Genomic DNA, 24,040 nt, shown 5'->3' with positions numbered 1-24,040 from the left:
TCACTTCATTGGATGCATCTACACAAATTGTTCCAGCACCTGTGGGGATCTGCTGCCCCTGCTCCCAAATATGTTACCCCCATGCTGACAGCAGGGTCAGGGCAGGACCAAAGGTGGCTGCAGGGCTCTGAGGCTGGGCGTGGACTCACCCCCATGCACCAACTGGGGCAGGTTCAGCAAGGGGTCGGACCCATTCAATGCAGTAGCAGATCAGGCACTTAGCTAATGGGGTCTGTACCGGGGGGGGGGGCTGGAAAAATAGGCACCCCCTGGCAGGAGTGGAGGAAGCCCCCTCACCTTACTCCCCAGCAGGAGGGGGGTGACTGCAGGCAGAAGGGGTAGGAAGCCGCCCCCATTTGCTCTGGCCCAGGGCCCCCCAAAACCATAATCCGGCTCTGCTCCCAGGGCAAGTCCTGCCAAGCCGCCCTGGCTCTCGCCGTGTAACTAACAAAGGCTGAGGAGGGGAAGCCGAGGGCGAGCCCCGGCCCCACCCCCTGCAGCCAGCGCCCCCAGGGCCGTAGAGCTGCGCCCCCCCCGGGCCCCAAAACGCCCCTTCCTCCCACCTCCAGAGCCCCCGGCCTGAGAGCCCCCCCGCACCAGAGCCAGGCACCGCAAGGGGAGGGGCGGGGCCCGGACCCCGGACCGAGCCTGCCCCCGCCCCCACGCGCCGCTGGCGCCCCGTAAACGGGGGAGGGGGGGGCGCTACTTGGAGGCGGCTCCTTTAAGGCCGCGCCCACGCCGGGTAGGGGCTCCCCGAGCCGCGGCTTCGGCGCATGCGCATTGATCGGGCGGAGTAGGCCGCAGCACCCCGCTTGCTTCCCCTCCGCGCCCGGCGCCCCCCGGCCCCGCGCCCGCCGCCGCGATGATGATGATGGCGCTGAGCAAAACCTTCGGGCAGAAGCCCGTCAAGTTCCAGCTGGAGGAGGACGGCGAGTTCTACATGATCGGGTCCGAGGTACCGGCCCGCCCGGGGGCAGGCGGCGGGACAATGGCCCGGCCGGGCCCCGCTCTGCTGTGGGAGCCTCCGGCGCGGCGGAGGGGGGCCGGGCTGGAGGGGGCGTGAGGGGAGAGTGGGGGGAACGGGCGGGCTGGGGGGGTTGTTGGGGGCTGGCAGGGGGCGGGGAGGTGGAGGGGGGAGTGTTGCGTGAGGCCTGGATGGGGGAGGGGGTATCGCGTGGCGCCTGACTGGGGCCTGGGGGTTGCGGGGGGTCTGACTGGGGGGGCTGGGTAGGAGGAATCGGGCTGGCGGGGGTGGGGAGTCGGGCGGGGGGTCTGACGGGGGAGGGGGGCTGGGTAGGAGGGATCTGGCTGGGTGGGAGGAAGCTGGCTTATCGGGGGGGTGCAGGGAGTCTGGGGGGCTGCGGAGGGTCTGCCTGGGGATGGAGGAGGGTTGGGTAGGAGGAATCGGGCTGGCGGGGTGTGTGGGGGGCGTCTGGTGGGGGGTCTGACTGGGGATGGAGGAGGGTTGGGTAGGAGGAAGCGGGCTGGCGGGGGAGGTGGGGAGTCTGGCGGGGGAGAGCAGGGGGTCTGACTGGGGGAGGACGGGGTTGGGTAGGAGGAATGGGGAGGTGGGGAGTCTGGCGGGGGAGTGCAGGGGGTCTGACTGGGGGAGGACGGGGGCTGGGTAGGAGGAAGCGGGCTGGTGGGGGAGTGCAGGGGGTCTGACTGGAGGAGGACGGGGGCTGGGTAGGAGGAAGCGGGGAGGTGGGGAGTCTGGCGGGGGAGAGCAGGGGGTCTGACTGGGGGAGGACGGGGGCTGGGTAGGAGGAAGCGGGCTGGCGGGGGAGGTGGAGAGTCTGGCGGGGGAGAACAGGGGGTCTGACTGGGGGAGGACGGGGGCTGGGTAGGAGGAATCGGGGAGGTGGGGAGTCTGGCGGGGGAGTGCAGGGGGTCTGACTGGGGGAGGACGGGGGCTGGGTAGGAGGAATCGGGGAGGTGGGGAGTCTGGCGGGGGAGAGCAGGGGGTCTGACTGGGGGAGGACGGGGGCTGGGTAGGAGGAAGCGGGCTGGCGGGGGAGGTGGAGAGTCTGGCGGGGGAGAACAGGGGGTCTGACTGGGGGAGGACGGGGGCTGGGTAGGAGGAATCGGGGAGGTGGGGAGTCTGGCGGGGGAGTGCAGGGGGTCTGACTGGGGGAGGACGGGGGCTGGGTAGGAGGAATCGGGGAGGTGGGGAGTCTGGCGGGGGAGAGCAGGGGGTCTGACTGGGGGAGGACGGGGGCTGGGTAGGAGGACGGGGGCTGGGTAGGAGGAAGCGGGCTGGCGGGGGAGGTGGGGAGTCTGGCGGGGGAGTGCAGGGGGTCTGACTGGGGGAGGACGGGGGCTGGGTAGGAGGAATCGGGGAGGTGGGGAGTCTGGCGGGGGAGAGCAGGGGGTCTGACTGGGAGAGGACGGGGGCTGGGTAGGAGGAATCGGGCTGGCGGGGGAGGTGGGGAGTCTGGCGGGGGAGAGCAGGGGGTCTGACTGGGGGAGGACGGGGGCTGGGTAGGAGGAAGCAGGCTGGCGGGGGAGGGGAGGTGTTGCGTTGGGCCTGGCCTGGCAGTGATGGGCTACCGAAAGTGGGAGGTTGGGAGCAGGAGGATCCATCCTGGGGCGAAGGGGATCTGGCTGAGACAAGCTCCCCCCTACTGTGCGAGCCCCCACGCGCAGGGGAGAGGCAGCCCTAGTAGTGGCATCATGCTCCCATATCTCTGCTTGGCCCCCTTGGAGCTGGGCCTGATCCAGTAGGCTGAAGTAGCTGTTGCTTTCCCCAGATGCTGTCCGAATCTCTTCATCCGGGAGGGGCGCTGTAGTTGTTGCCCCTCTTTACGGCAGCCTGGTTCATATGCTTTATAACAGGGGCATCTTCAACACCCACAAGGTCCGGTTGTGCTTCCAGCACCTGTGTTGTGCTGGTTGTGAAGCTCTGGCCGGTGATGTTTATAGCTAGGAGAAGACTTTAGGAGGTCTTCAGTTGGCTTGGTTGGGGGAGAGTGACAGCATGAGTGGGGAGCAGGATCTGAATTAGTGGATTTCAGTGAAACTGGTCATATACACAAAGTTAAGCTTGTTTAAGTGTTTGCCACACTGGGGCTAAGACTCGACCAAAACCAGGAACTTGTCTCTGTGATCTCCAAGTCCTAACTGCCTAAGCATCATCACACTTCTTAATGACGTGATATATTGTGGATATCTGAACATTTTATTTTAGAAAGATGCTGAATGTCCAAAAACAGCCATATGATTAATTTAATTTAAATGATAATTTTAGGTCCAGGCTTTGGTGGCCAATAAGGAAAATCCAGTTAATGCTCCTACAGTTCTCATTGACTCCCTTTGGGTTTTTAGCATAGTGGAGTAACGATTTGCAGAAGCAGTGCTTCTGTCAGTCACAGATGTTGCACTACCTCCATGAATTGACTCATTTGAGGCAAGAACCTTTGATCGTCTCAACTGTGTTCAAGATCTGGTTATACCTTTAAAACAGAAAAATGAGTATTTCAGCCCCATTTGATAGGGGAGAGGAGTCTTGAATAACTTAGATTTCCAGATGCATATTTTTAGCAATGACAAGGCCCCAGCCAATGGTAATTTTGAAAGAACTGGGGAGGTTGTAAAGTGACAAAGCAGAGGTGTTACTCTGCAGTTCTCTAACCATCAAAATCGCAATCTCAATGGTGTAGAAGGAAAATACTTCATTATTCTCTTAGCCACCAGCTAATTTCTAACCCTATTTACTGATAAACATCAAATAACAAAAAATAGTATAAGAAAACCAGAAGCTAGAGTTAGAACCAAACTGGGTGTTTTCTAATCTAGAAGAAAACCCCATTGTATGACATTCTGCAGGCTGCTGGTATGTTATTGTCATAAATGTTAGTTTCATAGTCTAGAAATAGCCTCATTTAGTGCTTAGATAAAATAACACAGGTGTGGACATTATGCCAGGAAGAATGAAACTGCTTTACAGATGTTGACTGAATTTTAAAAGGGATTGTTGTCAAGTGAGTCATGAATTGATTTGTGTTTGAACTCTGCATGTTCCTCAGAGCATTTAAAACACAAAATACAAACCAGGTCTTAGGTTACTAGGTTCTGCACAAAGAAGAATGTTGGAAACAGAAAAGGTTCAATATAAAAGATGGTAGTGGGGGTATAATATCAAAACATACTGTACAAACCTGCAGTGGGAGACCTGGGTAATTCCAGGCGGAGTAAGACTAGGAAAGGTTAGATTGTTAAGAAATTATATAAAAACTACTGGTGGTCTTATTAAATTAAGGATTGTTAAGATGGGGTTCTTTCTCACCAGGCTGGTAAAAGAAATGTTGGTCAATATATGTTTTGTTTCCTGTATTGCTACAAAAGTCTTGGTGTTATCTCAGAAACTGTTTTGTTGCTGAAAGAATCATCACTGGGTGCCCCACTTCACCAGCACAAAGGAATCAGTATGCCTCAGGTTCCTGCTGGAAACACCTTCCATTTGAGCTGTGTCCCTTAAAACAAATCTCCTCCTTTTTGCTTGTAGGTGGGGAACTACCTACGTATGTTTCGTGGCTCCCTATACAAGAGGTATCCCTCCCTCTGGAGGCGACTAGCCACAGTAGAAGAGAGGAAGAAAATAGTTGCATCTTCGCATGGTAAGAAAATTGATAAATATTCCTGATGTTTTAAGTCTGAAAGGATATTTTTTAAAAAATGAAATAAGTACATTCTTAAAAATACCCATAAACTATTATTTTCATTGAACCAGTTATATGTGTTTGAATTGCAAAAGATTTATACATTTCTAAATTAATCCCATACAATTTCATTTGGCATAAGAGGCTTCTAGTGTATGAGTGTGTGTGTATGTACACACACAACCTTTTTGTGATGTTGCAATTTTTTTTTTTTGCTTGAAAACAAGGTGTTTTGTCTGACCTTGGTTGTCTCTCAGGGGGTGGAAAGAAAGAGATTCCAGAACTGGTATTGTTCAATAGTTGTATCAATAGAAACAGAAGAGTAAGAATCTTGTTATCTTAATAGAAGTCTCCTTGGCAAGAGAAGCAAGTAATGAAACAATTTCCTTTTAAAAGATAACCTTACAAGCTACAGGGCTGGAGCACAACAAACCTGACATGTTACAGATTTATGTCTACTTCTCCTCTGAGTTTTCTGCTGACTTGTTGTTTTTATTTTTTCAACAGAGTCTCAGCGGAGTCACAGCCCCAGAAGATGTAAGTCTTCAGCCCACATTGTTCTTACCTTTTGGTGAAGAAAGAATCCCTCTTGTGGCCCCTGCTGCTATCAAATATGTGTATTCAGATGTTTAATTCTTACTAGGGTCTGCCCCTGCCACTCTCCCAATTTTTGTTCTTACAGTAAAAAGAAAAGGAGTACTTGTGGTACCTTCGAGACTAACAAATTTATTTGAGCATAAGCTTTCGTGAGCTACAGCTCACTTCATCGGATGCATTCAAGCTTATGCTCAAATAAATTTGTTAGTCTCGAAGGTGCCACAAGTCCTCCTTTTCTTTTTGCAAAGACAGACTAACACGGCTGCTACTCTGAAACCTGTTCTTAGTGTTTTACAGACACTAATTCTCCAATATGCTGCAATGGAATCAGGCCTTCATTAATAAAAGGAAGACTTGTGGTATCTTAGAGACTAACAAATTTATTTGAGCATAAGCTTTCGTGAGCTGCAGCTCATTTCATTGGATGCATTCAGTGGAAAATACAGTGGGGAGATTTATATACATAGAGAACATGAAACAATGGGTGTTACCATACACACTGTGATGAGAGTGATCACTTAAGGTGAGCTATTACCGGGGGCGGGGATGATGGATGATGGACCTTTTGTAGTGATAATCAAGGTGGGCCATTTCCAGCAGTTGATGAGAGCTCTGAGGAACAGTAGGGGGTGTGGGGGGAGGGGGGAACAAACATGGGGAAATAGTTTTACTTTGTGTAATGACCCATCCACTCCCAGTCTCTATTCAAGCCTAAATTAATTGTATCCAGTTTGCAAATTAATTCCAATTCAGCAGTCTCTCCTTGGAGTCTGTTTTTGAAGTTTTTTTTGTTGAAGAATTGCAACTTTTATTTGCAAACTGGATACAATAGCTCACCTTAAGTGATCACTCATTACAGTGTGTATGGTAACACCCATTGTTTCATGTTCTCTATGTATATAAATCTCCCCACTGTATTTTCCACTGAATGCATCCAATGAAGTGAGCTGCAGCTCACGAAAGTTTATGCTCAAATAAACTTGTTAGTCTCGAAGATGCCACTAGTACTCCTTTTCTTTTTGCGAATACAGACTAACACATAATGTTTTTGATAGGTCTGTTGAGTGACTCAGTTCTGTGGTTAACCTTTGTCACCACTTTCTGACACACCATTCCAGACTTTTATGCATCACAGGGTTCATTAGTTTCTGGGATATTCCTCCCATGCTGAAGCAGGTAATCAACTGTGTCACTCCGGATGGCTCCAAGTGCACATCAGAGCTTACAGCCGAGATGGCACTTACAGATGTCTGTAGCACAGGGAAAGAAAGTAGAGTGCTATTGTTTTTCTGCCTGCTCAGCCCCTTTTCATTCTGAGTCAGGGTCTTGGCTCTAGAAATGTCTCTGTGTTGTTGGTGGGTTATGGTCCTGAGTCCCAGAAAAGCAGGTTAGTAGGATTTCTTGTGTCTAGTGGGAATTCCTGGCCAGAAGTCATATTTTTAATAGACTGCACCTTAGATGTAGCTCTGACACTTATTTTAATGAGTGGGATTTCTCACCCAGAAATCTCACCTGGGGATTTCTGTGTAGTTTTTTTTCTTTCAGGAACACTGAGCTTTCTTCTTTACTAAAATAACCTGGAGCTCTTCCTTTTGTCCTTCAAAAAAAACCTGCTTGATGCTGTAAATAATGGATCGTAGTCTTCCACTCTGGAAGCACTGGGTTCATGTGTATTTGGTAAAAGCCTCAGTCTGTTTTCTGTGGACTCTTGTCCACGTTATGGAGCCACAGCCCAGTTCTTGGTCTGCTCATGATGCCCAGCACTGCCTAGCAGAGTTAGAGTTGGTTATCCCTGAGGTACATTGGTAGGGATGTGTGAGGGGAACTATCACAGTTCCTGCCCGCAGCACAACTAGCCCCTTCTTTCTTTGTAGCAGAGTCTTTACATAAGCAGTTGTTTTAGCACAAGCAGTTTTGCTGTCATTTGTAAATGGTGCCATGCTGCACCGTCACTAACCAGCCCTTCAGAGCTTTCACTGGTCTTATTTTCTGGGTCTTATTTCTCCATTTCACATCATAGGGGGGTTGCAGTGTCTTCTTTGTGGTATATTTTAATAAGATCTACTGTGACATTTTGGGGATCACCCAGACCAGGAAGGGATTCTGTCAGCACCTGCCCTGCAGCCTTGGGTGCCTTAATACTCTGCTGCTATGGCTCAGGGTATGTCTATACTGCAGAGAGAAACCTGTGACATGGTGTCTCAGAGCCCAGATCACTTGACCAGGTGCAGAGCTAAAAACTGCAGTGTAGCTGTTGCTGCTGGAGCTGCAGCTGAGGCTCCAAAACCCTCCCCCTTGCTGGGTTTCAGAGCCTGGGCTCCAGCCTGAACTCAAACTCCTATGCTGCTATTTTTAGCCCTGCAGCCTCGGCGCTGGGGGCCAAAGTCAATTGACCCAGGCTCTGAAACCATTGCTGCAGGTTTTTCTTTGTAGTGTAGACATCACCTCAGACCCCTAACCCCAGTATCCGCCCTACAATCATCAAGGTCTTGCCCTGGCTTCCGCCATCCTAGTTATTCCTTGCAGGGTGACCTCCCCAGCTTTCTGGGCCTGAATCTTCCCAAATCCATCTACCCCGGGTTCTTAACTACCAGACTCTTGGACTCTTCCCCTCTAGTTCGTTGCCCCTGACTGGGTGAAACATGCTCCCTAGTTATCAGTTCATTGTGTGGAGAATGTCCCCCAACGTTTGCACTAGAGACCTTTTGGGGGTACAAATAAAAGGTTTGCACAATAAAAAAAAAAAGAGAGAGAAAGAAATAGCAAGGAAAAGCAAACACAAGTTGCACAGAAAATAAACATAAAGGTGCAGTTTCAGGTTTACACTTCTATATTAGCTAAATTCCCATTTCTAATACAGGTTACCTGTTGCCTCTGACTAGTGCCTCAATGTGCCCTCTGGCCTAGAAAGGAGCCAGTGTGTCACCCACAGGACCCTGCTTCAATTCTGGCCCTCAGTTTTTGGTTGCTTTTTACTTAACCTTGCAAACGCTTAAAAAGAGAGAGCATTTTCCTTTCAGGGCTTGTCTACTCTTACAATGCTGCTTCAGTGAGGCCCCTACTTATGCCAACGGGAGAGAGTCTAGCTACCTAAGAGGTGGTAGCTAGGTTGATGGGAAAATTCTCTCATCAGCCTAGCACTGCCTACACCGGAGGTTAGATTGACTTAACTGCATTGCTCATATGCATTTTTCGCACCTCTGAATGACTTAGTTATCCCAACGTAATTTCCTAGTGTAGACCAGGCCTCAGACTGGTGATGCATGGATGTCCAGATCAAGGGAATCTTCCTCCTTAGTTTTCCAAGACTGGGGTTTTCTTTTTCCATTTTAGTGTCTTTCCACTAACTTTAATAGTCTACCCTTGTACAACCCCGGAAGTGACAATGGTGGATGCTCGGACGTAGTCTCATCTGGTTAAGGAGGCAGCTCCTCCCTGCCTGATTAACCAACTTACTGTTGTGAGCTGAATGTTGTAGCACAAATTATGAGTACACTTTTATATTTGCAAATACATAGATTCATAGCCAGTCTGTATACATATCTCAAATTACCATCAAGGTCAGAACCTTACAGGCTTTAATAAAAGACCTTACTTGTATATAAAAATATGACAGTAACATTATATACAACCATGTGATTCAGTTGTGTATGCTTTGGGGTTCAAGCCCCCTGTTCTCCCCTTTGGGGGACTGGGCCTGGTTGTCACACGACCAAAGAAAATCAAACTTGCCTCTCCTGGCTGAACTGGCCCCAGAACTAGAATGTGTATTCTTTGGAGCAAGGACCATCTTTATGTTTGTACAGCGCCTAGCACAACGGGGCTAGGGCCTCTTGGTGCTTCTTGTGAAATTCTGCTGGTCCACTCCTGCCCACAACTCCCTGTGCACTGAGTGCTCCAATGACAGGTCAAACTCCTCTAAAATGAAGTGCTTTAAAGGAATAAGATGAAGGAATCCAAGCTACTCAGTTTTTTTAGAGGCTCTCAGCAGACGTTAACATTGCCTATCCTCAGCAGCAGAATCATTAATTAGTACCACGATTGACAATATTTCAAAGGCTAACCAGTTACATGCTTTCTGGTCACAGATCATGGTTATACGACACTAGCCACTAGTGTGACTCTCTTGAAAGCCTCTGAAGTGGAAGAGATCTTGGATGGAAATGATGAGAAATACAAGGCAGTGTCTATCAGCACAGAGCCTCCCACCTACCTCAGGTAATAAACATTGCTGAGGCCTAGGATCAGAGTGGAAGTGATTGGAAGAGCTGTTCTACCCTGTCAAACTATAAAACTCGGGTATTATTTAGTGAGGTATCTATTGCTTTCTGTGTTCCCTAACATTGCTAATGTTAATCACTGTTTCATTAAATGAAAATCTTTATTATGGAAGAATTTGATTTCTGGCATACATGTACCTTGGAATTTGATGACGTTGCTTACCTTAGGACTGTTTCATCCCAGATTCTAGTGTATGTTCTGGGGAAAAATACACCCACATTGTGCACCGTCTGGGCGTAAGACAGACAAAGTTATACACTCCAGAGGTCACTTAAATGAACACAATCCAAATGTTGTTCTGGTATTTAAAAATGGTGCATGTGGCTGTAGAATTTCTCTGCTAGGGGAAAAAATAGAGTATAGAGAATGATAGTCTCTTAATTAAGGGAAGGAGTGCTTCCTAATGGTTAGAGCTTGGTGCGCTAAGAGTTGGGACTCTGGGTTCAACCCCTGGCTCTGCCTGACCTTGAGCAAGTCACTGAACCTTTCTGTGCCTTAATTTCCCTATCTGCAAATTGACTTGCCTTAGAGGGGTAGTGTAAGGATATAATTTAAAGGTTGTAAAACATTTTGAGAACGGTGGATAAGAGGCATTGTAGAAGGGGAAAGTAGGATTACTTAGGCAATAAGTCCTGTCAATGGATTCTTTGTTTGGCAAAAAAGGACTGGTGGGGATAGATTAAAACAAAGAGAGATCAAACAGAAAAAGCTGGCCAATGAATTGGAACAGTGGTATATGTTAAATGAAGTGCTGTGAGCTCGTCTGAGGTGAATACTGTAGAAGGGCCAAGTATCATCAGATGGCTAAAACTATTTTTCCAGAAGGCCAGCCCCACACTCTCCCAGCTGTGGTGGGGATTTCTCCACCCAGACAATTGGAGACTTATGAATGGAACAAATGCACCATGCAGCTTTCAGGTTACCATTGCAGGAGCCTGCAATCAGGCTTAGAGTTGTATATATGACCATACCGTAAATAATGACAATGGAAATATTTAGTGCTGGAACCTCAAGTTTAACACTAAATCTCCTCTTTCAGAGAGCAGAAGGCAAAAAGGAATAACCAGTGGGTGCCAACCCTACCCAACAGCTCTCATCACCTCGATGCTGTGCCATGCTCAACAACCATCAACAGAAACCGCATGGGCAGGGATAAGAAGAGAACCTTCCCGCTCTGGTGAGTCAGTCACCTGCTGTTGGAAACTGCTGGGTTTTTCTGCATGATGACAGTTGTCTAGAGGATGGCTCTGAGGCAGCAGGGATGTTGTATTGACTTGTACAGGGTTTGTTGATGCTGTTAAAATTGTACGTTATACTTAGTGATAAAGACCCAGCTGTCCCAAAACTAAGACACTCTTGGTTAAACTGTGCTACTTGAAGCTAAGTACTTATGCCCCCTGGGTGAAATTTGCCCCTGCGGAGTACATGAGGCGCCATTCATTAGGCCTTTGCACCATTTAATGCCTCAGGGAGTTTGAGTGGCACATAGGCCTTGCACTGGCCTCTGCATGGGGTGAATTTCACCCCATATGATGAAAATTCAGTGGCAGCAGAAAATGTGTGTTCCCTGGTTTTTAATATTTCATGCACTTCTAGGGGTGACCTCCCTTGCTGGTCTGTGTTTCTACCACTTCTGCCTGTCTCAGAACTGTCAGGTCTGCAGCCATCCATAGAGACAGAATGGTGTTCTGAAATGTGTGTGGAGCCCAGAGAGCTAGCTTAGCATTCTGTTTAGCAGTAACTGAAAGAACCTATAGGCCTGTATCCTGTAAGGCATTAACTTAAGTTAACATAAGGATTTGAGGCCTATGAACTTAAGCATAAATAAGTGGCCCCACAGTCCCCCTGAGTTTTGGGGAACTGGGAATATTGTGCTGGGGGAGGGGGGGAAGTCCATGCAAAATGATAGCTGGTAACTGCAGGGACATTTGAACTAGTACTAGGCTTGTTTAGTTTAGGATCGAAATGTTGGCAGATGCTTAACCACAAACTTGCTTTGGCAACAAATTGGTGTATGTGATGATCGTTAATATACTGCCCTATAGGATAAGGACACCCCAACATTATTGGGGTGAGGAAGTCAGATACGGACAAGGGAGGCTGGGTATTTGTATGAATATTCATGACAGCCCTTAGGCCCTACAATAGACCAGACCACATGTATGTAAGGTGAGATTTGGACCATCAGACTTGTTTGACATGCCAGGGACAGAGTAAGACCCTTGTAGGCAACCACCTGTCTCTTACCACCAGATCCCAAGAAAGGGTGTGAGTCTCTGTGACGTATGATACATGATACCTTAACTCTATACTGTTGCTCTTTTTATTTGTGTCCTCACTTATTGTGCTAATAAAAGTGCATAAAGTTTTGCTTTGCCTTTGGTGTGAGTGCCTTCCTTGTGCACATCAGGGTTCCCAACCAGACACTGAAGTGCATAACCTTGATTCTCTTGTGCCTGATTCTGAAACTAGAACCCTACAGTTCCCAGCTCTTTATAATTGATTTTCAATTAATTACTAATTAATCAATAACCACTAAAGAATCAGGTAACATTAATTTTTTAAACTTGTTTCATCTAGTGCTCGTGGAAGGTGCTGGATTGACAGCCCGGGATGCAAATCTACTGGTTTTTGATAGGACACTGCACAGGTGGCCGTGCAAGCTTTCCCATGCTGCCCCCTGCTATGCCTCAACCCTGTCTCAGGAAGGGCCATCCTCAGTAGTGAGGAGAGCAGCTCACTCTCATTTCCTATCCACTCCTTGGTAGCTGTGCTAAGACTGTCAATAAGGATGCCAATTGTGGTGGTGGTTGTGAGGTGCACACCTGTACTCTGGGCACTGGACTGAGACTACTGCTCCATTCACGTAGGCCACTAACAAGCCACACAGTAGTAATGGCCTTCATTTGCTAAAGATGTGTTCTGAAGTTGAACACCGTGGCCTAGAAGAGAGGAGCTGTGTATCCCACTGAATGATCATTAATATCACATCACATAGTCATTCTCCAGCTGCTAGATCAAGTCAAATTGTGTCCCCCTACATCGTACTAGATATGTATTTTACTGCCTTTGTGCAAATATTTCAGTAACTTTAATTTCTCTGCAACACTGTCCAGCTGCTATGACTCATGATGATTTTATATCTTCCATAGAAGACTTGACCTGAAGAGTTCAGAGGGAGCCAGTCATGCAAATTAACTCGAGGAACTTCCTCACTGTATTCTCTAGCATATTCTTTTATCTCAGACATGTTAAAGATGAAAATGAAACCCAAGGTCCATTTTTGCCTTGGACGTGTAAGCTTATGTTTTAGAGCCCACCCAAAGGCTGTGATTATCAGAGCGAGGTACGCCTGGTAAATCCTGTCTCTTCTCCTGGATGCTAGTGTCGAATGCTGTGTGTTGTCATGGTTTGTTTTCAGCTTTGATGACCATGACCCGGCAGTGATCCATGAGAATGCATCCCAGCCAGAGGTTCTGGTTCCAATCCGATTGGACATGGAAATCGATGGGCAGAAACTCAGAGATGCTTTTACGTGGAACATGAATGGTATGTAGGCAGCCAAGTCTTGTCTAAGGAGCTTGGAGAGATTCAGTTGCATCCATACAATAGCATAATTTATTTGTTTGTTTGTTTATTTTTGAGAGAGATCCACCCATCCCCTGCCACACACTGGCAAAGCTGTCAAGGCCTCACATTTCACTGGGATTCCATTTGTCATGTCTCATCCTGTATCATGTGTCCTTCCTGCTGGTTGCAGTGAGCTCTAGGGATGTATGTGTAATTTGAGTCTATCTTTTGTAATTGGCCTGTTCTCCACACCTGATTCAGTGATGCCACAGTCCAGTGTCTCTGATCTCATGTGGTATTCAGATGAGATACAAATATAAAAGCACAGAAAGCCTGTATCTCCATAATCTCATTCACCTGTGTATTGTATTAGATTGCAGCTACATTGTTTCCATAGGAACAAATAGTAAATGTTGTCCATTCCTTAAGTCAAAGTTTGTAGATTTTTATGTCCTTACAAACCAGAGTCTAAAAACTTCCTTTGACTCTTTCTAGTAAGAGGTTAGATAAGATTTCCCTCTGTATGGTAGGTTACAGCAGAGGCCTAATGCCTTGTAATCAATTAGTGAGAGGAAGATTCTAATTGCTGTAAGCCCTGACTGAATTAACTGGGAATACTGGCTTGTTCTAATTAAATTGGTTTTCCTTTCTTCACCTCCATCAGAAAAGCTAATGACCCCAGAAATGTTCTCGGAGATTCTCTGTGATGACCTGGATTTGAATCCTCTGACCTTTGTCCCTGCCATTGCCTCTGCAATTCGACAACAGATTGAGTCTTATCCAACTGACAGTATCCTAGAGGACCAATCAGATCAACGAGTTATTATTAAGGTAATAAAGAAGGAAGGCATGACCTCGGTTAACTTACTTTGTAGAAGGCTGTTTGGGGAAGGAAAAGTATATGGGCTCCTCAAGCTAGGAGTTCCTGGCTCCCAGTCCTGTGTCTAGATCGCATCTCTGTCCTCCGTGTTGAGGCCCTGGTGGCAGACTATTGCACACTGCTGTCCTGTGCCAGGAATTGAGATGACGATGATGTAATAGGAGTTCCGTGGGGGAAGGAACAGTGTCACATTTTGGGGAGGAGCGCTGGAAGTCCTCACACATTTGGGTTTCCTAGCACTAATGGCAGTATAGAACCCAAATACAGTAGTTCTAGAAATGCATGGAATTGGTTCAGCCTTTTATCTTCTTTGCCCCTGAACTTTACGTTCCGCATTAAATAAGCATGACCATGACAAGGTAATGCAAGAGATTGGTATGCGTAAGAGCATTTGAGATGCAAACAAATCTGACTTGTGTTTATGGCATTGTGTCCAGCTAAATATCCACGTGGGGAACATTTCCCTGGTAGACCAGTTTGAATGGGACATGTCGGAGAAGGAGAACTCTCCGGAGAAGTTTGCACTGAAGCTGTGTTCAGAGCTTGGGCTCGGTGGGGAATTTGTCACCACCATCGCTTACAGCATTCGGGGACAGCTGAGCTGGCATCAGAAGACTTATGCCTTCAGGTACAGAACACTGTAGTCTTATCTGTTAAATAGCTGCCTCCTTGTGGAAGAGATTCTCTGGGAGACAATCCTGCTGATGTACCACACTGGTTCCTACTCTGCTCTTCTTAAGGATGCTTGCATGGAAACAAGGTTTTGGCTTCTTGAGCTCATGTGGTCCTTCTGTCACCTGAAGCCCTCCTCACTTTGACATAAGTTAGTTGCTGTGGAGAGGTTTATCAGAGGAGGAAGAAGCAAATGAACTCCTAAGCAGTGAAGATATTCCTTTCATGTAAATGTCTTAGTAACACAAATCAAAGGAATTCCCCAAAGCCAATATTATGTAACGGCCATTTCCTGCGTGGTGGTGGCAGCTCCTTTATGGTCCCCTGTTGGGAACCCTGCAGAGACTCTTCCCACTTTCTTGTGTGGTTCACAGGCTGTGTTGCTGGGTGGCTGGGAGGGCAAGGTGTAAATGTGCTGAGGCTGTTTGGGAGAGGTGCTATTTCAATGCCGTCCTCACTGATGTAAGCTAATTTCAGAATTGGTGCCTGCATTGGGGAAATGGAGCATAGCCTCACTTGGATGTAACATGCAGGCTGACTCTGGAGAGCATGGAGTTCAGCTTTACTGGGGCTGGGAATGGGACCAGTGCAAACACCACAAACTCTAGGGAAGCCTGGCTCTGCATGCTGCCCCTCAGGCCTGTGTCTCATTCATACCCTGAGGCTCTTGGTGGTTGGCTAACTTGAGGAATCTGCTTCACCCATTCAAAACATCAAGTATCTTTTGGTTTAAAATAGAGCCAAAAGACTAGAAATGGCTGCTTCATTCCCTAAGTGCCGTTTGCGTTGAGACGCTGGGGGTGCTACGTACAGTTTGTAACTGTTCCAGGCAATACTATTCTGTGATACTGAATATCAGCTCTTACCACATTACAGCCTTTTGTTATAGCTAATGGGTAACAGCTATTGTTTCATCTTCTTCATACAGAAAATATGTACCCTTTAATCATGTTCTCCTTTCATAACATACATACTGATACCGTTTTCGAGAGGCCTCCAAGCCATTTGTGTTCCCTGTATCACGTTGACTCGTGAACCGGTCTTAAGTATTTTCAAAGCTTAATGTTGATTTAAACAGCAACTGTAATGCCCTGCACTGGCCAGAATAAAAACTGGTGTGATTCCAGACCTGCGTTTTGTAGCTGGGTTGCAGCATGTACAGGATTTACTTATCACCAGGAGACAGGTTATGCATTCTGACAGTAATAGGTTCCAGTTGTATTATGTAGTGGTCTGTGGTGAATTAGTGTATGGATGGTTTTTATCCTTAATGTATTTCATTATAATATATTACAAGTGTGCAAGTTAGGAATATGCATTAATGAGCTGGTCTCTGGGCTGGCCTGGCAGACTAAACTCTGTGCATTGTGATACTTTGTGAAGGTGAGATGATTTGCGGGGCCAACAGTGGCTGGGGGAAAGGACATGCCTTGCTTTGGCTTTTAGTAATTCCCTGTGGCCATTTCAGGCCATCACAATGGTACACCCCAGTGATTCGAAGAGAACCGCATCCAGCCCTTTATTGGAGGGTCGGGCAATGCTTAGAGGTCGATCTGGGCTGGGGGAGGGAGCATAGAAGCAGAAAACAGGAGATAGAGTTATGGTAGAAGTAGGAGGCTAGTCCATAGAATTACTCTGCTGGCACTTAGATTGCGAGTCTGACCTGTTTATTGTATAAGAGGCAATCCTGAGAGTGCGTAGGATTATTATAGTTCACATTGTGGTTTAATAAATTGCTGTAGTCAGGAGTTAGCAGTCAGCTTTCATAATTTTAGAAGAGCCCCAGCCAGTTAGTACTCTTGGCACCATGAGCATATGTCTGTATCACTGTAACCTTCTGTCCTTTGCTCTGCCTTTCTCCACGGTCTTTGTATATTCACGACTGTCCACAACCAGCATCGTGGCAGCCTCCTTTGGAAATGGAGCACCGGAGTGCTGTAGGCCAGCTGCTTTTAACTCCTCATCTGCCCCTTGGCGCTTCTCAGTTCGCTTTCCTTCAAGAATGTACCCCAGTGGGGTCCCCAGAAACAGTGTAATTCCAAAATTATTGCCAAAGCAATGTTTGTAAGAGACTCAGTGTAAACCAAAGGTAAACATAAAATCCTCTCTGCTTAAGTGTGGAGAACTGCCTCTCTGGAGAGGAGTTTGTAGTTATGGATTTAAGCAAGAGTACAGTCTCATTGTTAGAGCTTGTGTGCTTGTCCTGCTGCCGGTGTTTCCCCTCTGTTAGCATCTCAGGGTGTGACTTATACCTTCCTTTGTCAGTGAAAGCTGATTGGTATCTCCTGATGTGGCTGGGGACCAAACCATTTTTGGCGCCATTGCCAAAGGTGCTTTTAGTCTTGTCCACACTAGAAAAGCTGAAATATGGACCGGAATCTAGTGTCTTTCCCACTGTCTTCTAACCCCCTCTCAGTAGAGTTGTATGACATAATGGAAAAAATGCCCTAGGCATGTCTACACTACAGCCTCCACCAACGCAGAGTCACAGGTGTGTTCCTAACTGTAGGTGCAGTCCCTGAGACTGGGTGGAAGTGCGTCTCAAGCTCTGTGCAGTGGTGGTGGGAATAGTTTTATCCTGGCCACACTGGGGAGTAAACTCTTCGAAAGCAACCAGGGTAGGGGGACCGTTTGCTGGTTTAGCAATATGTGCTGGCGAGCACAGCTGGGAGTTCAAGCTTTCTTCTCTGTATCTCCCTCCTGGCTTATACTTGTGACAGTCCTTGAAGTAAAGAGGAGAGCCCTCTCGTCACTGTTGGACAGAAGTCCTCTTTTGGATTAGCCCAAACGCTACTGCTTCATTCCTTATAAGTTTAAATTGCCTTCTGCACACCCCATTACAGTGTATCTCATATCCAGTGGAGACTAGCATTCCCAGATGGTCACTCTTCCTAGTTCTTGTCCCTTAGTGCTTCAGAGGGGCCCTATGAACCTGCATAGGTACCAAAAGGCTTTTCTAATATACCTGTGTTTTCCCCATTTATCACAGGTGACCTGGTTAGGATGGAGGCTATTTGCAGGTAGATAGTTAGGTTTTTTCCCTCAGGAGGTTGCTTGCCTGATATGAAAATGTACCTCCCTTCTAGTCATTTTAGCTTATAACAAATGCTGTTCTCTCAGACAGTCCTTAGTTTGCCACGGATGCTCTGATATAATACCAGCCTGTGGTCCCAAGAGGTGACTTCACACCCTGGCTTGTTAAAGCCAGTTTACCAAGGACTTCTGCATGGCCCTGATTATTAAGGAGAGTTTGCACATAGAGGATGATTGCAATAGGTAGACTTCAAACCTCCTGTCAAAGATAAAGGAACCTTATTGCAAACAATGAAATCAAAGTGCTGGCTGCTGGTAGGAGAGGAATGTGGGAAAGGAGGCCCCAGCAGAACAAAGTAATCATCAATACTTAGACATCATCTCTTGTTTAAAAAAACACTAATTAAAACCTTGTTTTGTTTCTCTTAGTACAAATGTCCTCTTCCTTCTGCTTCTCCTCCGGCAGAGGAGTGGCTTTGAAACCTTCTTGTGATTAATGATATTTGGGTTCTGTGGTTGGTTAGTTCCTGAATTCCCAAACCACAGTAGTGGTGGTTGCTGAAGAGAGACATTCCAGTGATGTAGGAGAAGGGTCTGCTGTAGCAGTATCAAAAGAACAGCCTTAATATCTCCAGGGACTGCCAAGAGTCTGAGGAGTCATGCAGATCTTAATCATCTGAGGGAGAGCTGAAACCATGTAATTCGGTGGGATTCTGCTTTTGCTGGTCAGCACTGTCAGTGCGAAACAAGGAGAGAGCCAAGAAACATGATATAGCAGTACAGGGCTGAGAGCCACTAGATAGAACTATTTCTATAGTAAGGTATATGAAAGTATTTTTAAGAGGCTGAAATGGGACCCAACAAGTTCTCCTGTCCCCATGACTTATTCAGTATATAGTGACCCTATACAAACAAGCTCCCTGGCCCAAAGAGCTTCCATCTGAATATCTAACGGAAGGAGCTGATTTTACCAGACACCAAACACTCCATGCCTTAGGGGTCATCCTTGTGTCCAGTAGAAAGTGTCACCCTGCTCAGCTGGCTGTATGGATCCTGCCACATGTGAATGTTACCTCAGCCTGTCACTTGAGGGTTGGACCGGGGCATGGGGAAGGTCAAAACTTCCTCTCATTCCACTAAAAATTATGCAGCTGATGGTGCATTACACAGGGCCTCCTACACTGGGAGTATCCCCTCTGCCACTCCTCCAGCCTGGCAGCAGCATTGTGTCCTTGAGAAGTTGAGGTGTTGTCACAAGAGTGTAGATTCCCTTCCTCTCTCTTTGACTCCTGCCGGTCCATGGAAATGTGGGATCCAGTTTAAGATTGTGCTGAAATTATGCTCTTAGGCCCAGTCTTGCAGCCCTATTGAAGTCTGTTGACTTGTGCGGGTGTGAGCTGGAATCAGGCCCTCAAATTCTCTTCTCACTTGGTAGCACAAATGTATTTCAGGAAACTTCATCTAACCAGCCCCAAAGGGGTAAGTGTGCGAGAAAAACAAGAGCAGTTTAAACATCTAGTTGAATACACAGCTAAGATCTAGCAGTTGGCTCTGGAACACACAGCAATGCTCGCAGGCTGGGCTGAGGTATGTGTTCTTGGTGAGTGGCTAAAATGGGCATCAGACGTACCAGAAGTAGATTCAAGTGAGGCATCCTCCCAGGAGGCCTTGGATTAATATCTTATTGGAGGGTTAGCTAAAGGTTTGCCATTCTCGATCAACAGCTTTGCTGCAGACAACCCATTTCCATGGTGATCAGCAGTTGAATTATGTCCTGTGAATCAGAGAGCTAGGATTAGCTGCATGTAAGTGACAGGATCCTACCCTGTGTGGTGGTGTCTCTGTGGGAGGGGTCAGACATGGCCGTGTGCACCTGTGATGGACAGAGACACACACACACTTTTTCAAAATTTGAACCAAATATTTACACTGAGACTTGCCTGTAGCTTCGCTGCATTTCCAGCTCCTCAATATTTAGGAAGCCACTCACATAAGCACAAGGGGCCGTACCAGTTAATTCTTAAAGGGATAGTGAAGTAAAGACCCCTTTGTAAGCATGTGATGGTGTAGCTGCTCATAGCAGACTAGTTTTTTAACTTGCACTAGCAGACTAAGCTCTTTGGGTCAGGGACTGTCACTTATTCCGTACATTTGTAGAATAGCTAGTGCAATGGAACCCAATCCATGACTAGGGTCTCTAGATTCAATTGCAATAATGTGTTGCTCTTCAGTGGAAGATTGGGAGAGTTTATTGTTGTCACCAGGTCTTATGAACCTAAGGAGTTGCCAAAGGCTGTGAAGAAAGAGCATTTGTACTAGGCAACTCAGAATTACAGTACCCCACTTGCAGTTTGCATAGCCTGAGGCCTTGTCTACACTATGGGACTAACTTGACCTGAGTTACGCTATAACTTAGGTCAGCTTACTGCGGTATCTACACTGTGCTGTGTCGACCGGAGACGTTCTCTGGTCGACTTACCTTACTCTTCTTGTTCCGGTGGGCTACCGGAGTCAACCAGAGAGCACTCTGCAGTTAATTCAGCGGGTCTTCACTAGACCCACTAAATCGACCCCTGATGCATTGATCACAGCAGCCTTGATCCCCGGTAAGTGTAGACATGGCCTCAGAAATGCTGGCAGGAACCTCAGGAAGCCACATTTCTGAGCAGGCAGGGTACTCTCCCAGTTCATGAATGTCCCCTTGGATATGACAAAGCTTTCAGCATTCATAAACTGGTATGATCTCTTCCTTAGTCTGTGATCACTCAGCCTGAATGTCGTATGTCCATTAGCCAGTTACATAGTGAGCCTTCAGAGAGGGGAAATCTACTGAGACTGTGGTTGGCATTCAAAACCTGCATGCTTCTTTAAACTGCAGTCTTCATGTTGTTGTTAATATTGGTCATATGCCTCCTGACGGCCAAAACTTTCTAAAATAAGGAGGACTTGTTCAGCGTTTGCTTTGATGAATCCCCTTACACTGATGCGTACAAGAGACGATGGCTTTGAAATAGTTAGATTCATGGCAATTCCAGGCTCCAGGAACTGTAGCTTGTCTGTCTACTGGGCAGGAACCAGACTGTACCAAGCAGCTGTAAGAATGAGTGCCCAGCCAGAGTGGAGAACCATTGAGTACCCCTCCCATCTCAGCTCTGGGGCAGTGCCCAAGGGGAGCAAAAGGTCTGTGTGTCTTGGCTGTTGCAATTCAGATTTGGCTGAATTTTGTTTTTTGTCTTGACCTGGTGCTTTAGTGAGAACCCTCTGCCAACTGTAGAGATCGCCATTCGCAACACAGGTGATGCTGACCAGTGGTGCCCTCTGCTCGAAACCCTGACGGACGCGGAGATGGAGAAGAAGATCCGAGACCAAGACAGAAACACAAGGTGCTGCCCGTTCATACAGTTTTCATTCTGGCCCCTCTCTAGGATAGAATTTTTAAAAGCTTTGATGTTTTATTTTTCTCTGCTGAGAGCCAGCTGGCAGGATTTCAGATCAATACACCAGAAAGAGGATTTCTCTCTCCTTTTGCTTCAGGATATTAAACTGTTATCACATCACTCTGCAAGTGTCTTAACATTTTCATTTTGACCATCTCCTGCTCAAAGCTCGCTCCTCTCTAGTGCAGTAATATCTGGGGTCTCGAAGAGTCTTAAGACTAAATGCCACATGCTGCCTAGCATCCTGACAAAGCTTCCCTTTTATGCATGGAGACGCACTGTTTGAAGTAGGAGTGACGTTCCAAACCCCAGCCTGGTTAACTGCACTTCTGCCTATTGGCTGGCACAGGTAGGAACACTGTGATTACAAGAGCAGCTTTTGCCCCTGTAGGGGGAGACCTACAAAGCAGCACTGCGGGGTCAGCTTAAGCTGTTCAAACCTGTATGGATGTGAAGTGAAATCTGCCTGGTTTATCTCCCCAAGATACTGTAGATAATAAAACTGAGAGATTCTAGTGGTTCAAGCAACAGCCATGGATTGCTCAAAACTATGGAGTCCCTGCCATTGGTATCTGATAAACAAACCGTCTCCCAGTTATTTAATACTCAATTTGACAAGACTGACATTCTGATACTCAGGAGCTGTAAGCTCTTGCAGTAAAGCTGAACTGTCAATGGCTGATGGATGTTGAAACACAATTCAGGCTGAAAGAACACATGGAAATGAGTAGCCAGGTTTCTCAGCAATGGCAGCAATGCCATACACTCTTCAGGAGCTGGGCAGATAACAATGTGGTTCAAGTCGTTAGTACAACCAGGCTAGGGTGTTAACTAGCAAGTAAGTTTGTCGAGCAGCCCCTATGACTGTGCAGTAACTTGCCCTTTAGCATCTGGGAGGGCTGTGTGCTGCCATTCCAGGCAGATCTACTAAAGCATAATTTCCCAATCACTTACTGTGCCTTTTTCTCCCCCACTTCCTACAGGCGCATGAGACGTTTGGCCAACACTGCTCCAGCCTGGTAACCCTCCCTGATATGACAGTGGTGTTCATCCTACGGACTCTGTCTCCACTCCTCTCCCCCAAAAGGACCTAGGAGATTGGCAGGGGTTTGTCTTGAATCTTTTTGGCCCAGAATGAGGACATACATTCCACTTGCCAAGCAGTTCAGGGTACTGCTGACTCCCACCCCTGCCCCCACCTTAATGCCATGGGGCTAGAACGTTGCATTAGCACGTTATCCATCCGAGACCTGTGGCAGCTGTCAGAGCCCTCATGTACCTGTGTGTGGACTGAGTAAAGATTTTTTTTTTTTTTTTTTGGTATATGTGCAAGTTGCACTGTTAAGACAACTTTTAAAATAAAAGGAATGCATAATGGTTGGTTTGAATCAGTAACTTATATGCATGGGAGTCTAGCTCCCATTGTTTGGGCTCCTGACAGTTGAGCCTTCTGATGGCCTAACGCTGGAGTTGTTGGAGCTTCATGGGTTGTTTCCAGCCCTTCTTTTCTCCCCAGGTCAACAAGAGCTGGATGTTCACAGCTGGTAGGGAGTCCTGTCCTCTAGCTGCTCATTTGGAATAGATCTAATAAGCTTCAAAGGGAATCCTGCCCAGGCCTTGTCTTTTACCAGAGGACTGGGCTTTGTGACTCACTGGGGTGGGAATGGTGAAGATCATGAGAACTACACAGAGTGAATGCTGACGCTGTCTGGATCATGAAGGAGCTGTTTGTTTAGTGCACTCAGGGTGATCAGAACTAGCTTTGTGTCTGTAGTTATGTCTCAGTGAATGGACCATGGCTGGTTAGCTTGGCGAGCATGGTATAGTCCATGGCTTCAGGTAGGCTTTGAAGTTCATCTCTGTCTAGTGTCAGAGTGCGTTGGTTGGAAGCCAAAGTTGGGGAGAATACCTCAACTCCCAGAACTGGTGGTAAGACTACAGACTCTCTGCTGAAATTGCATCTTTCCTTCAGTAAAAAGCCGCCACTGTGCATGATCATGTGCAGTCAGTCCCTCCCTTGCAGCTAATGAATTAACTAAGCTCTCACCAGGAATAAAGCTGTATTTGCACGTGCCATTAACACTTTGGGGCTGGGATTCTGTAAAGCTGGTGAGAATGCAGAGACCTGCCCTTTCCCAGGAGGAGTTTAATTTGGCTGTTTTAAACAAGATACACATGGTCAGCTTTTTATTTTATTTTTTTAAATAGAATCAAAGCCAAGCTGCTGGCTTGTTGGCTGTTTTGCTCGAGCTTGCACTCCTACTCCTACTCCTCCTCCTCCAGGAAAACCAAGAGACAATGTTGCAAGCAGCACAGATTACACTGACAATCTGACACTGGTGTGCTTAAAGGAGGCTGTAAAACCTATTCCAGCATAATCAACCCACGCTTCTAGCATTGTCAGAAATCTCCTTTTAGCATGAGAATTATCGTGCTTTGTCTTGCACATTGGCAACCCCAGTTCATAGAAACCTGTTTGCTTTCAAACAGCTGAGTCTGGGAGGAGGGAAGAATAAAAATTCAGAGTTTGCAGAAGCCATGAACTTGCAAACTCAGCAGCTTTATCACTGCAGCCTTAACCCTTACACTGATCAACTGCTAGTCTTTGCCTCTTACCTTTCATCAACAGGTTATTCCAACATGGGGGGAGTCCCACAGCCAAAAGCTGCATTTATACACAGCTAAGCTTAGAATGTAAATGATGAGTAAATCTCCCTGTCTCCCCCCCTTTGAATGGAGCTTGATTACAATGGATTTTTTGTTTGGTGGGTACTAAGACTATGCCTACTTTGTGGTAAGGAGGCTTCAGCCTCTCCTCTGGGAGCAGCACTTGACATAAACTGCAGAGAATTAAGTGAAGGGCTGAGCTTCCTGAGCCTTAAGGCTCCTGCACCATTTTGCTTCTGCTAACT

The 24,040-nt window shown here is 47.1% G+C and overlaps 1 protein-coding gene across 3 annotated transcripts; it reads left to right on the top strand.

The window, feature by feature from the left end:
* The first annotated feature begins 775 nt into the window (after nucleotides 1-775).
* Nucleotides 776-22,505, top strand: SMARCB1 (SWI/SNF related BAF chromatin remodeling complex subunit B1). Of its 3 annotated transcripts, none has more exons than XR_013348086.1 (10): nucleotides 776-955; nucleotides 4,505-4,616; nucleotides 5,166-5,195; nucleotides 9,344-9,473; nucleotides 10,576-10,713; nucleotides 12,958-13,085; nucleotides 13,771-13,937; nucleotides 14,424-14,614; nucleotides 20,943-21,477; nucleotides 22,112-22,505. XR_013348086.1 is itself a non-coding variant. In XM_077835195.1 (10 exons), the coding sequence occupies exons 1-10, from the start codon at nucleotides 863-865 to the stop codon at nucleotides 22,149-22,151; spliced, it is 1,161 nt and encodes a 386-aa protein (XP_077691321.1). In that variant the 5' UTR covers nucleotides 777-862; the 3' UTR covers nucleotides 22,152-22,505. The 3 variants fall into 3 exon arrangements, 2 of the variants coding, with proteins under 2 accessions (XP_077691320.1, XP_077691321.1); XM_077835195.1 differs by having other exon boundaries at nucleotides 777-955; nucleotides 20,943-21,074; XM_077835194.1 differs by having other exon boundaries at nucleotides 20,943-22,505.
* The last annotated feature ends 1,535 nt before the right edge of the window (nucleotides 22,506-24,040 follow it).

Source organism: Eretmochelys imbricata, chromosome 15 (assembly GCF_965152235.1).
Source record: "Eretmochelys imbricata isolate rEreImb1 chromosome 15, rEreImb1.hap1, whole genome shotgun sequence".
In the NCBI taxonomy this organism is placed as follows: Eukaryota; Metazoa; Chordata; order Testudines; family Cheloniidae; genus Eretmochelys; species Eretmochelys imbricata.
The sequence above is the reverse complement of the archived record's forward strand: the minus strand, read 5'-3'. Positions and strand labels throughout refer to the sequence as shown.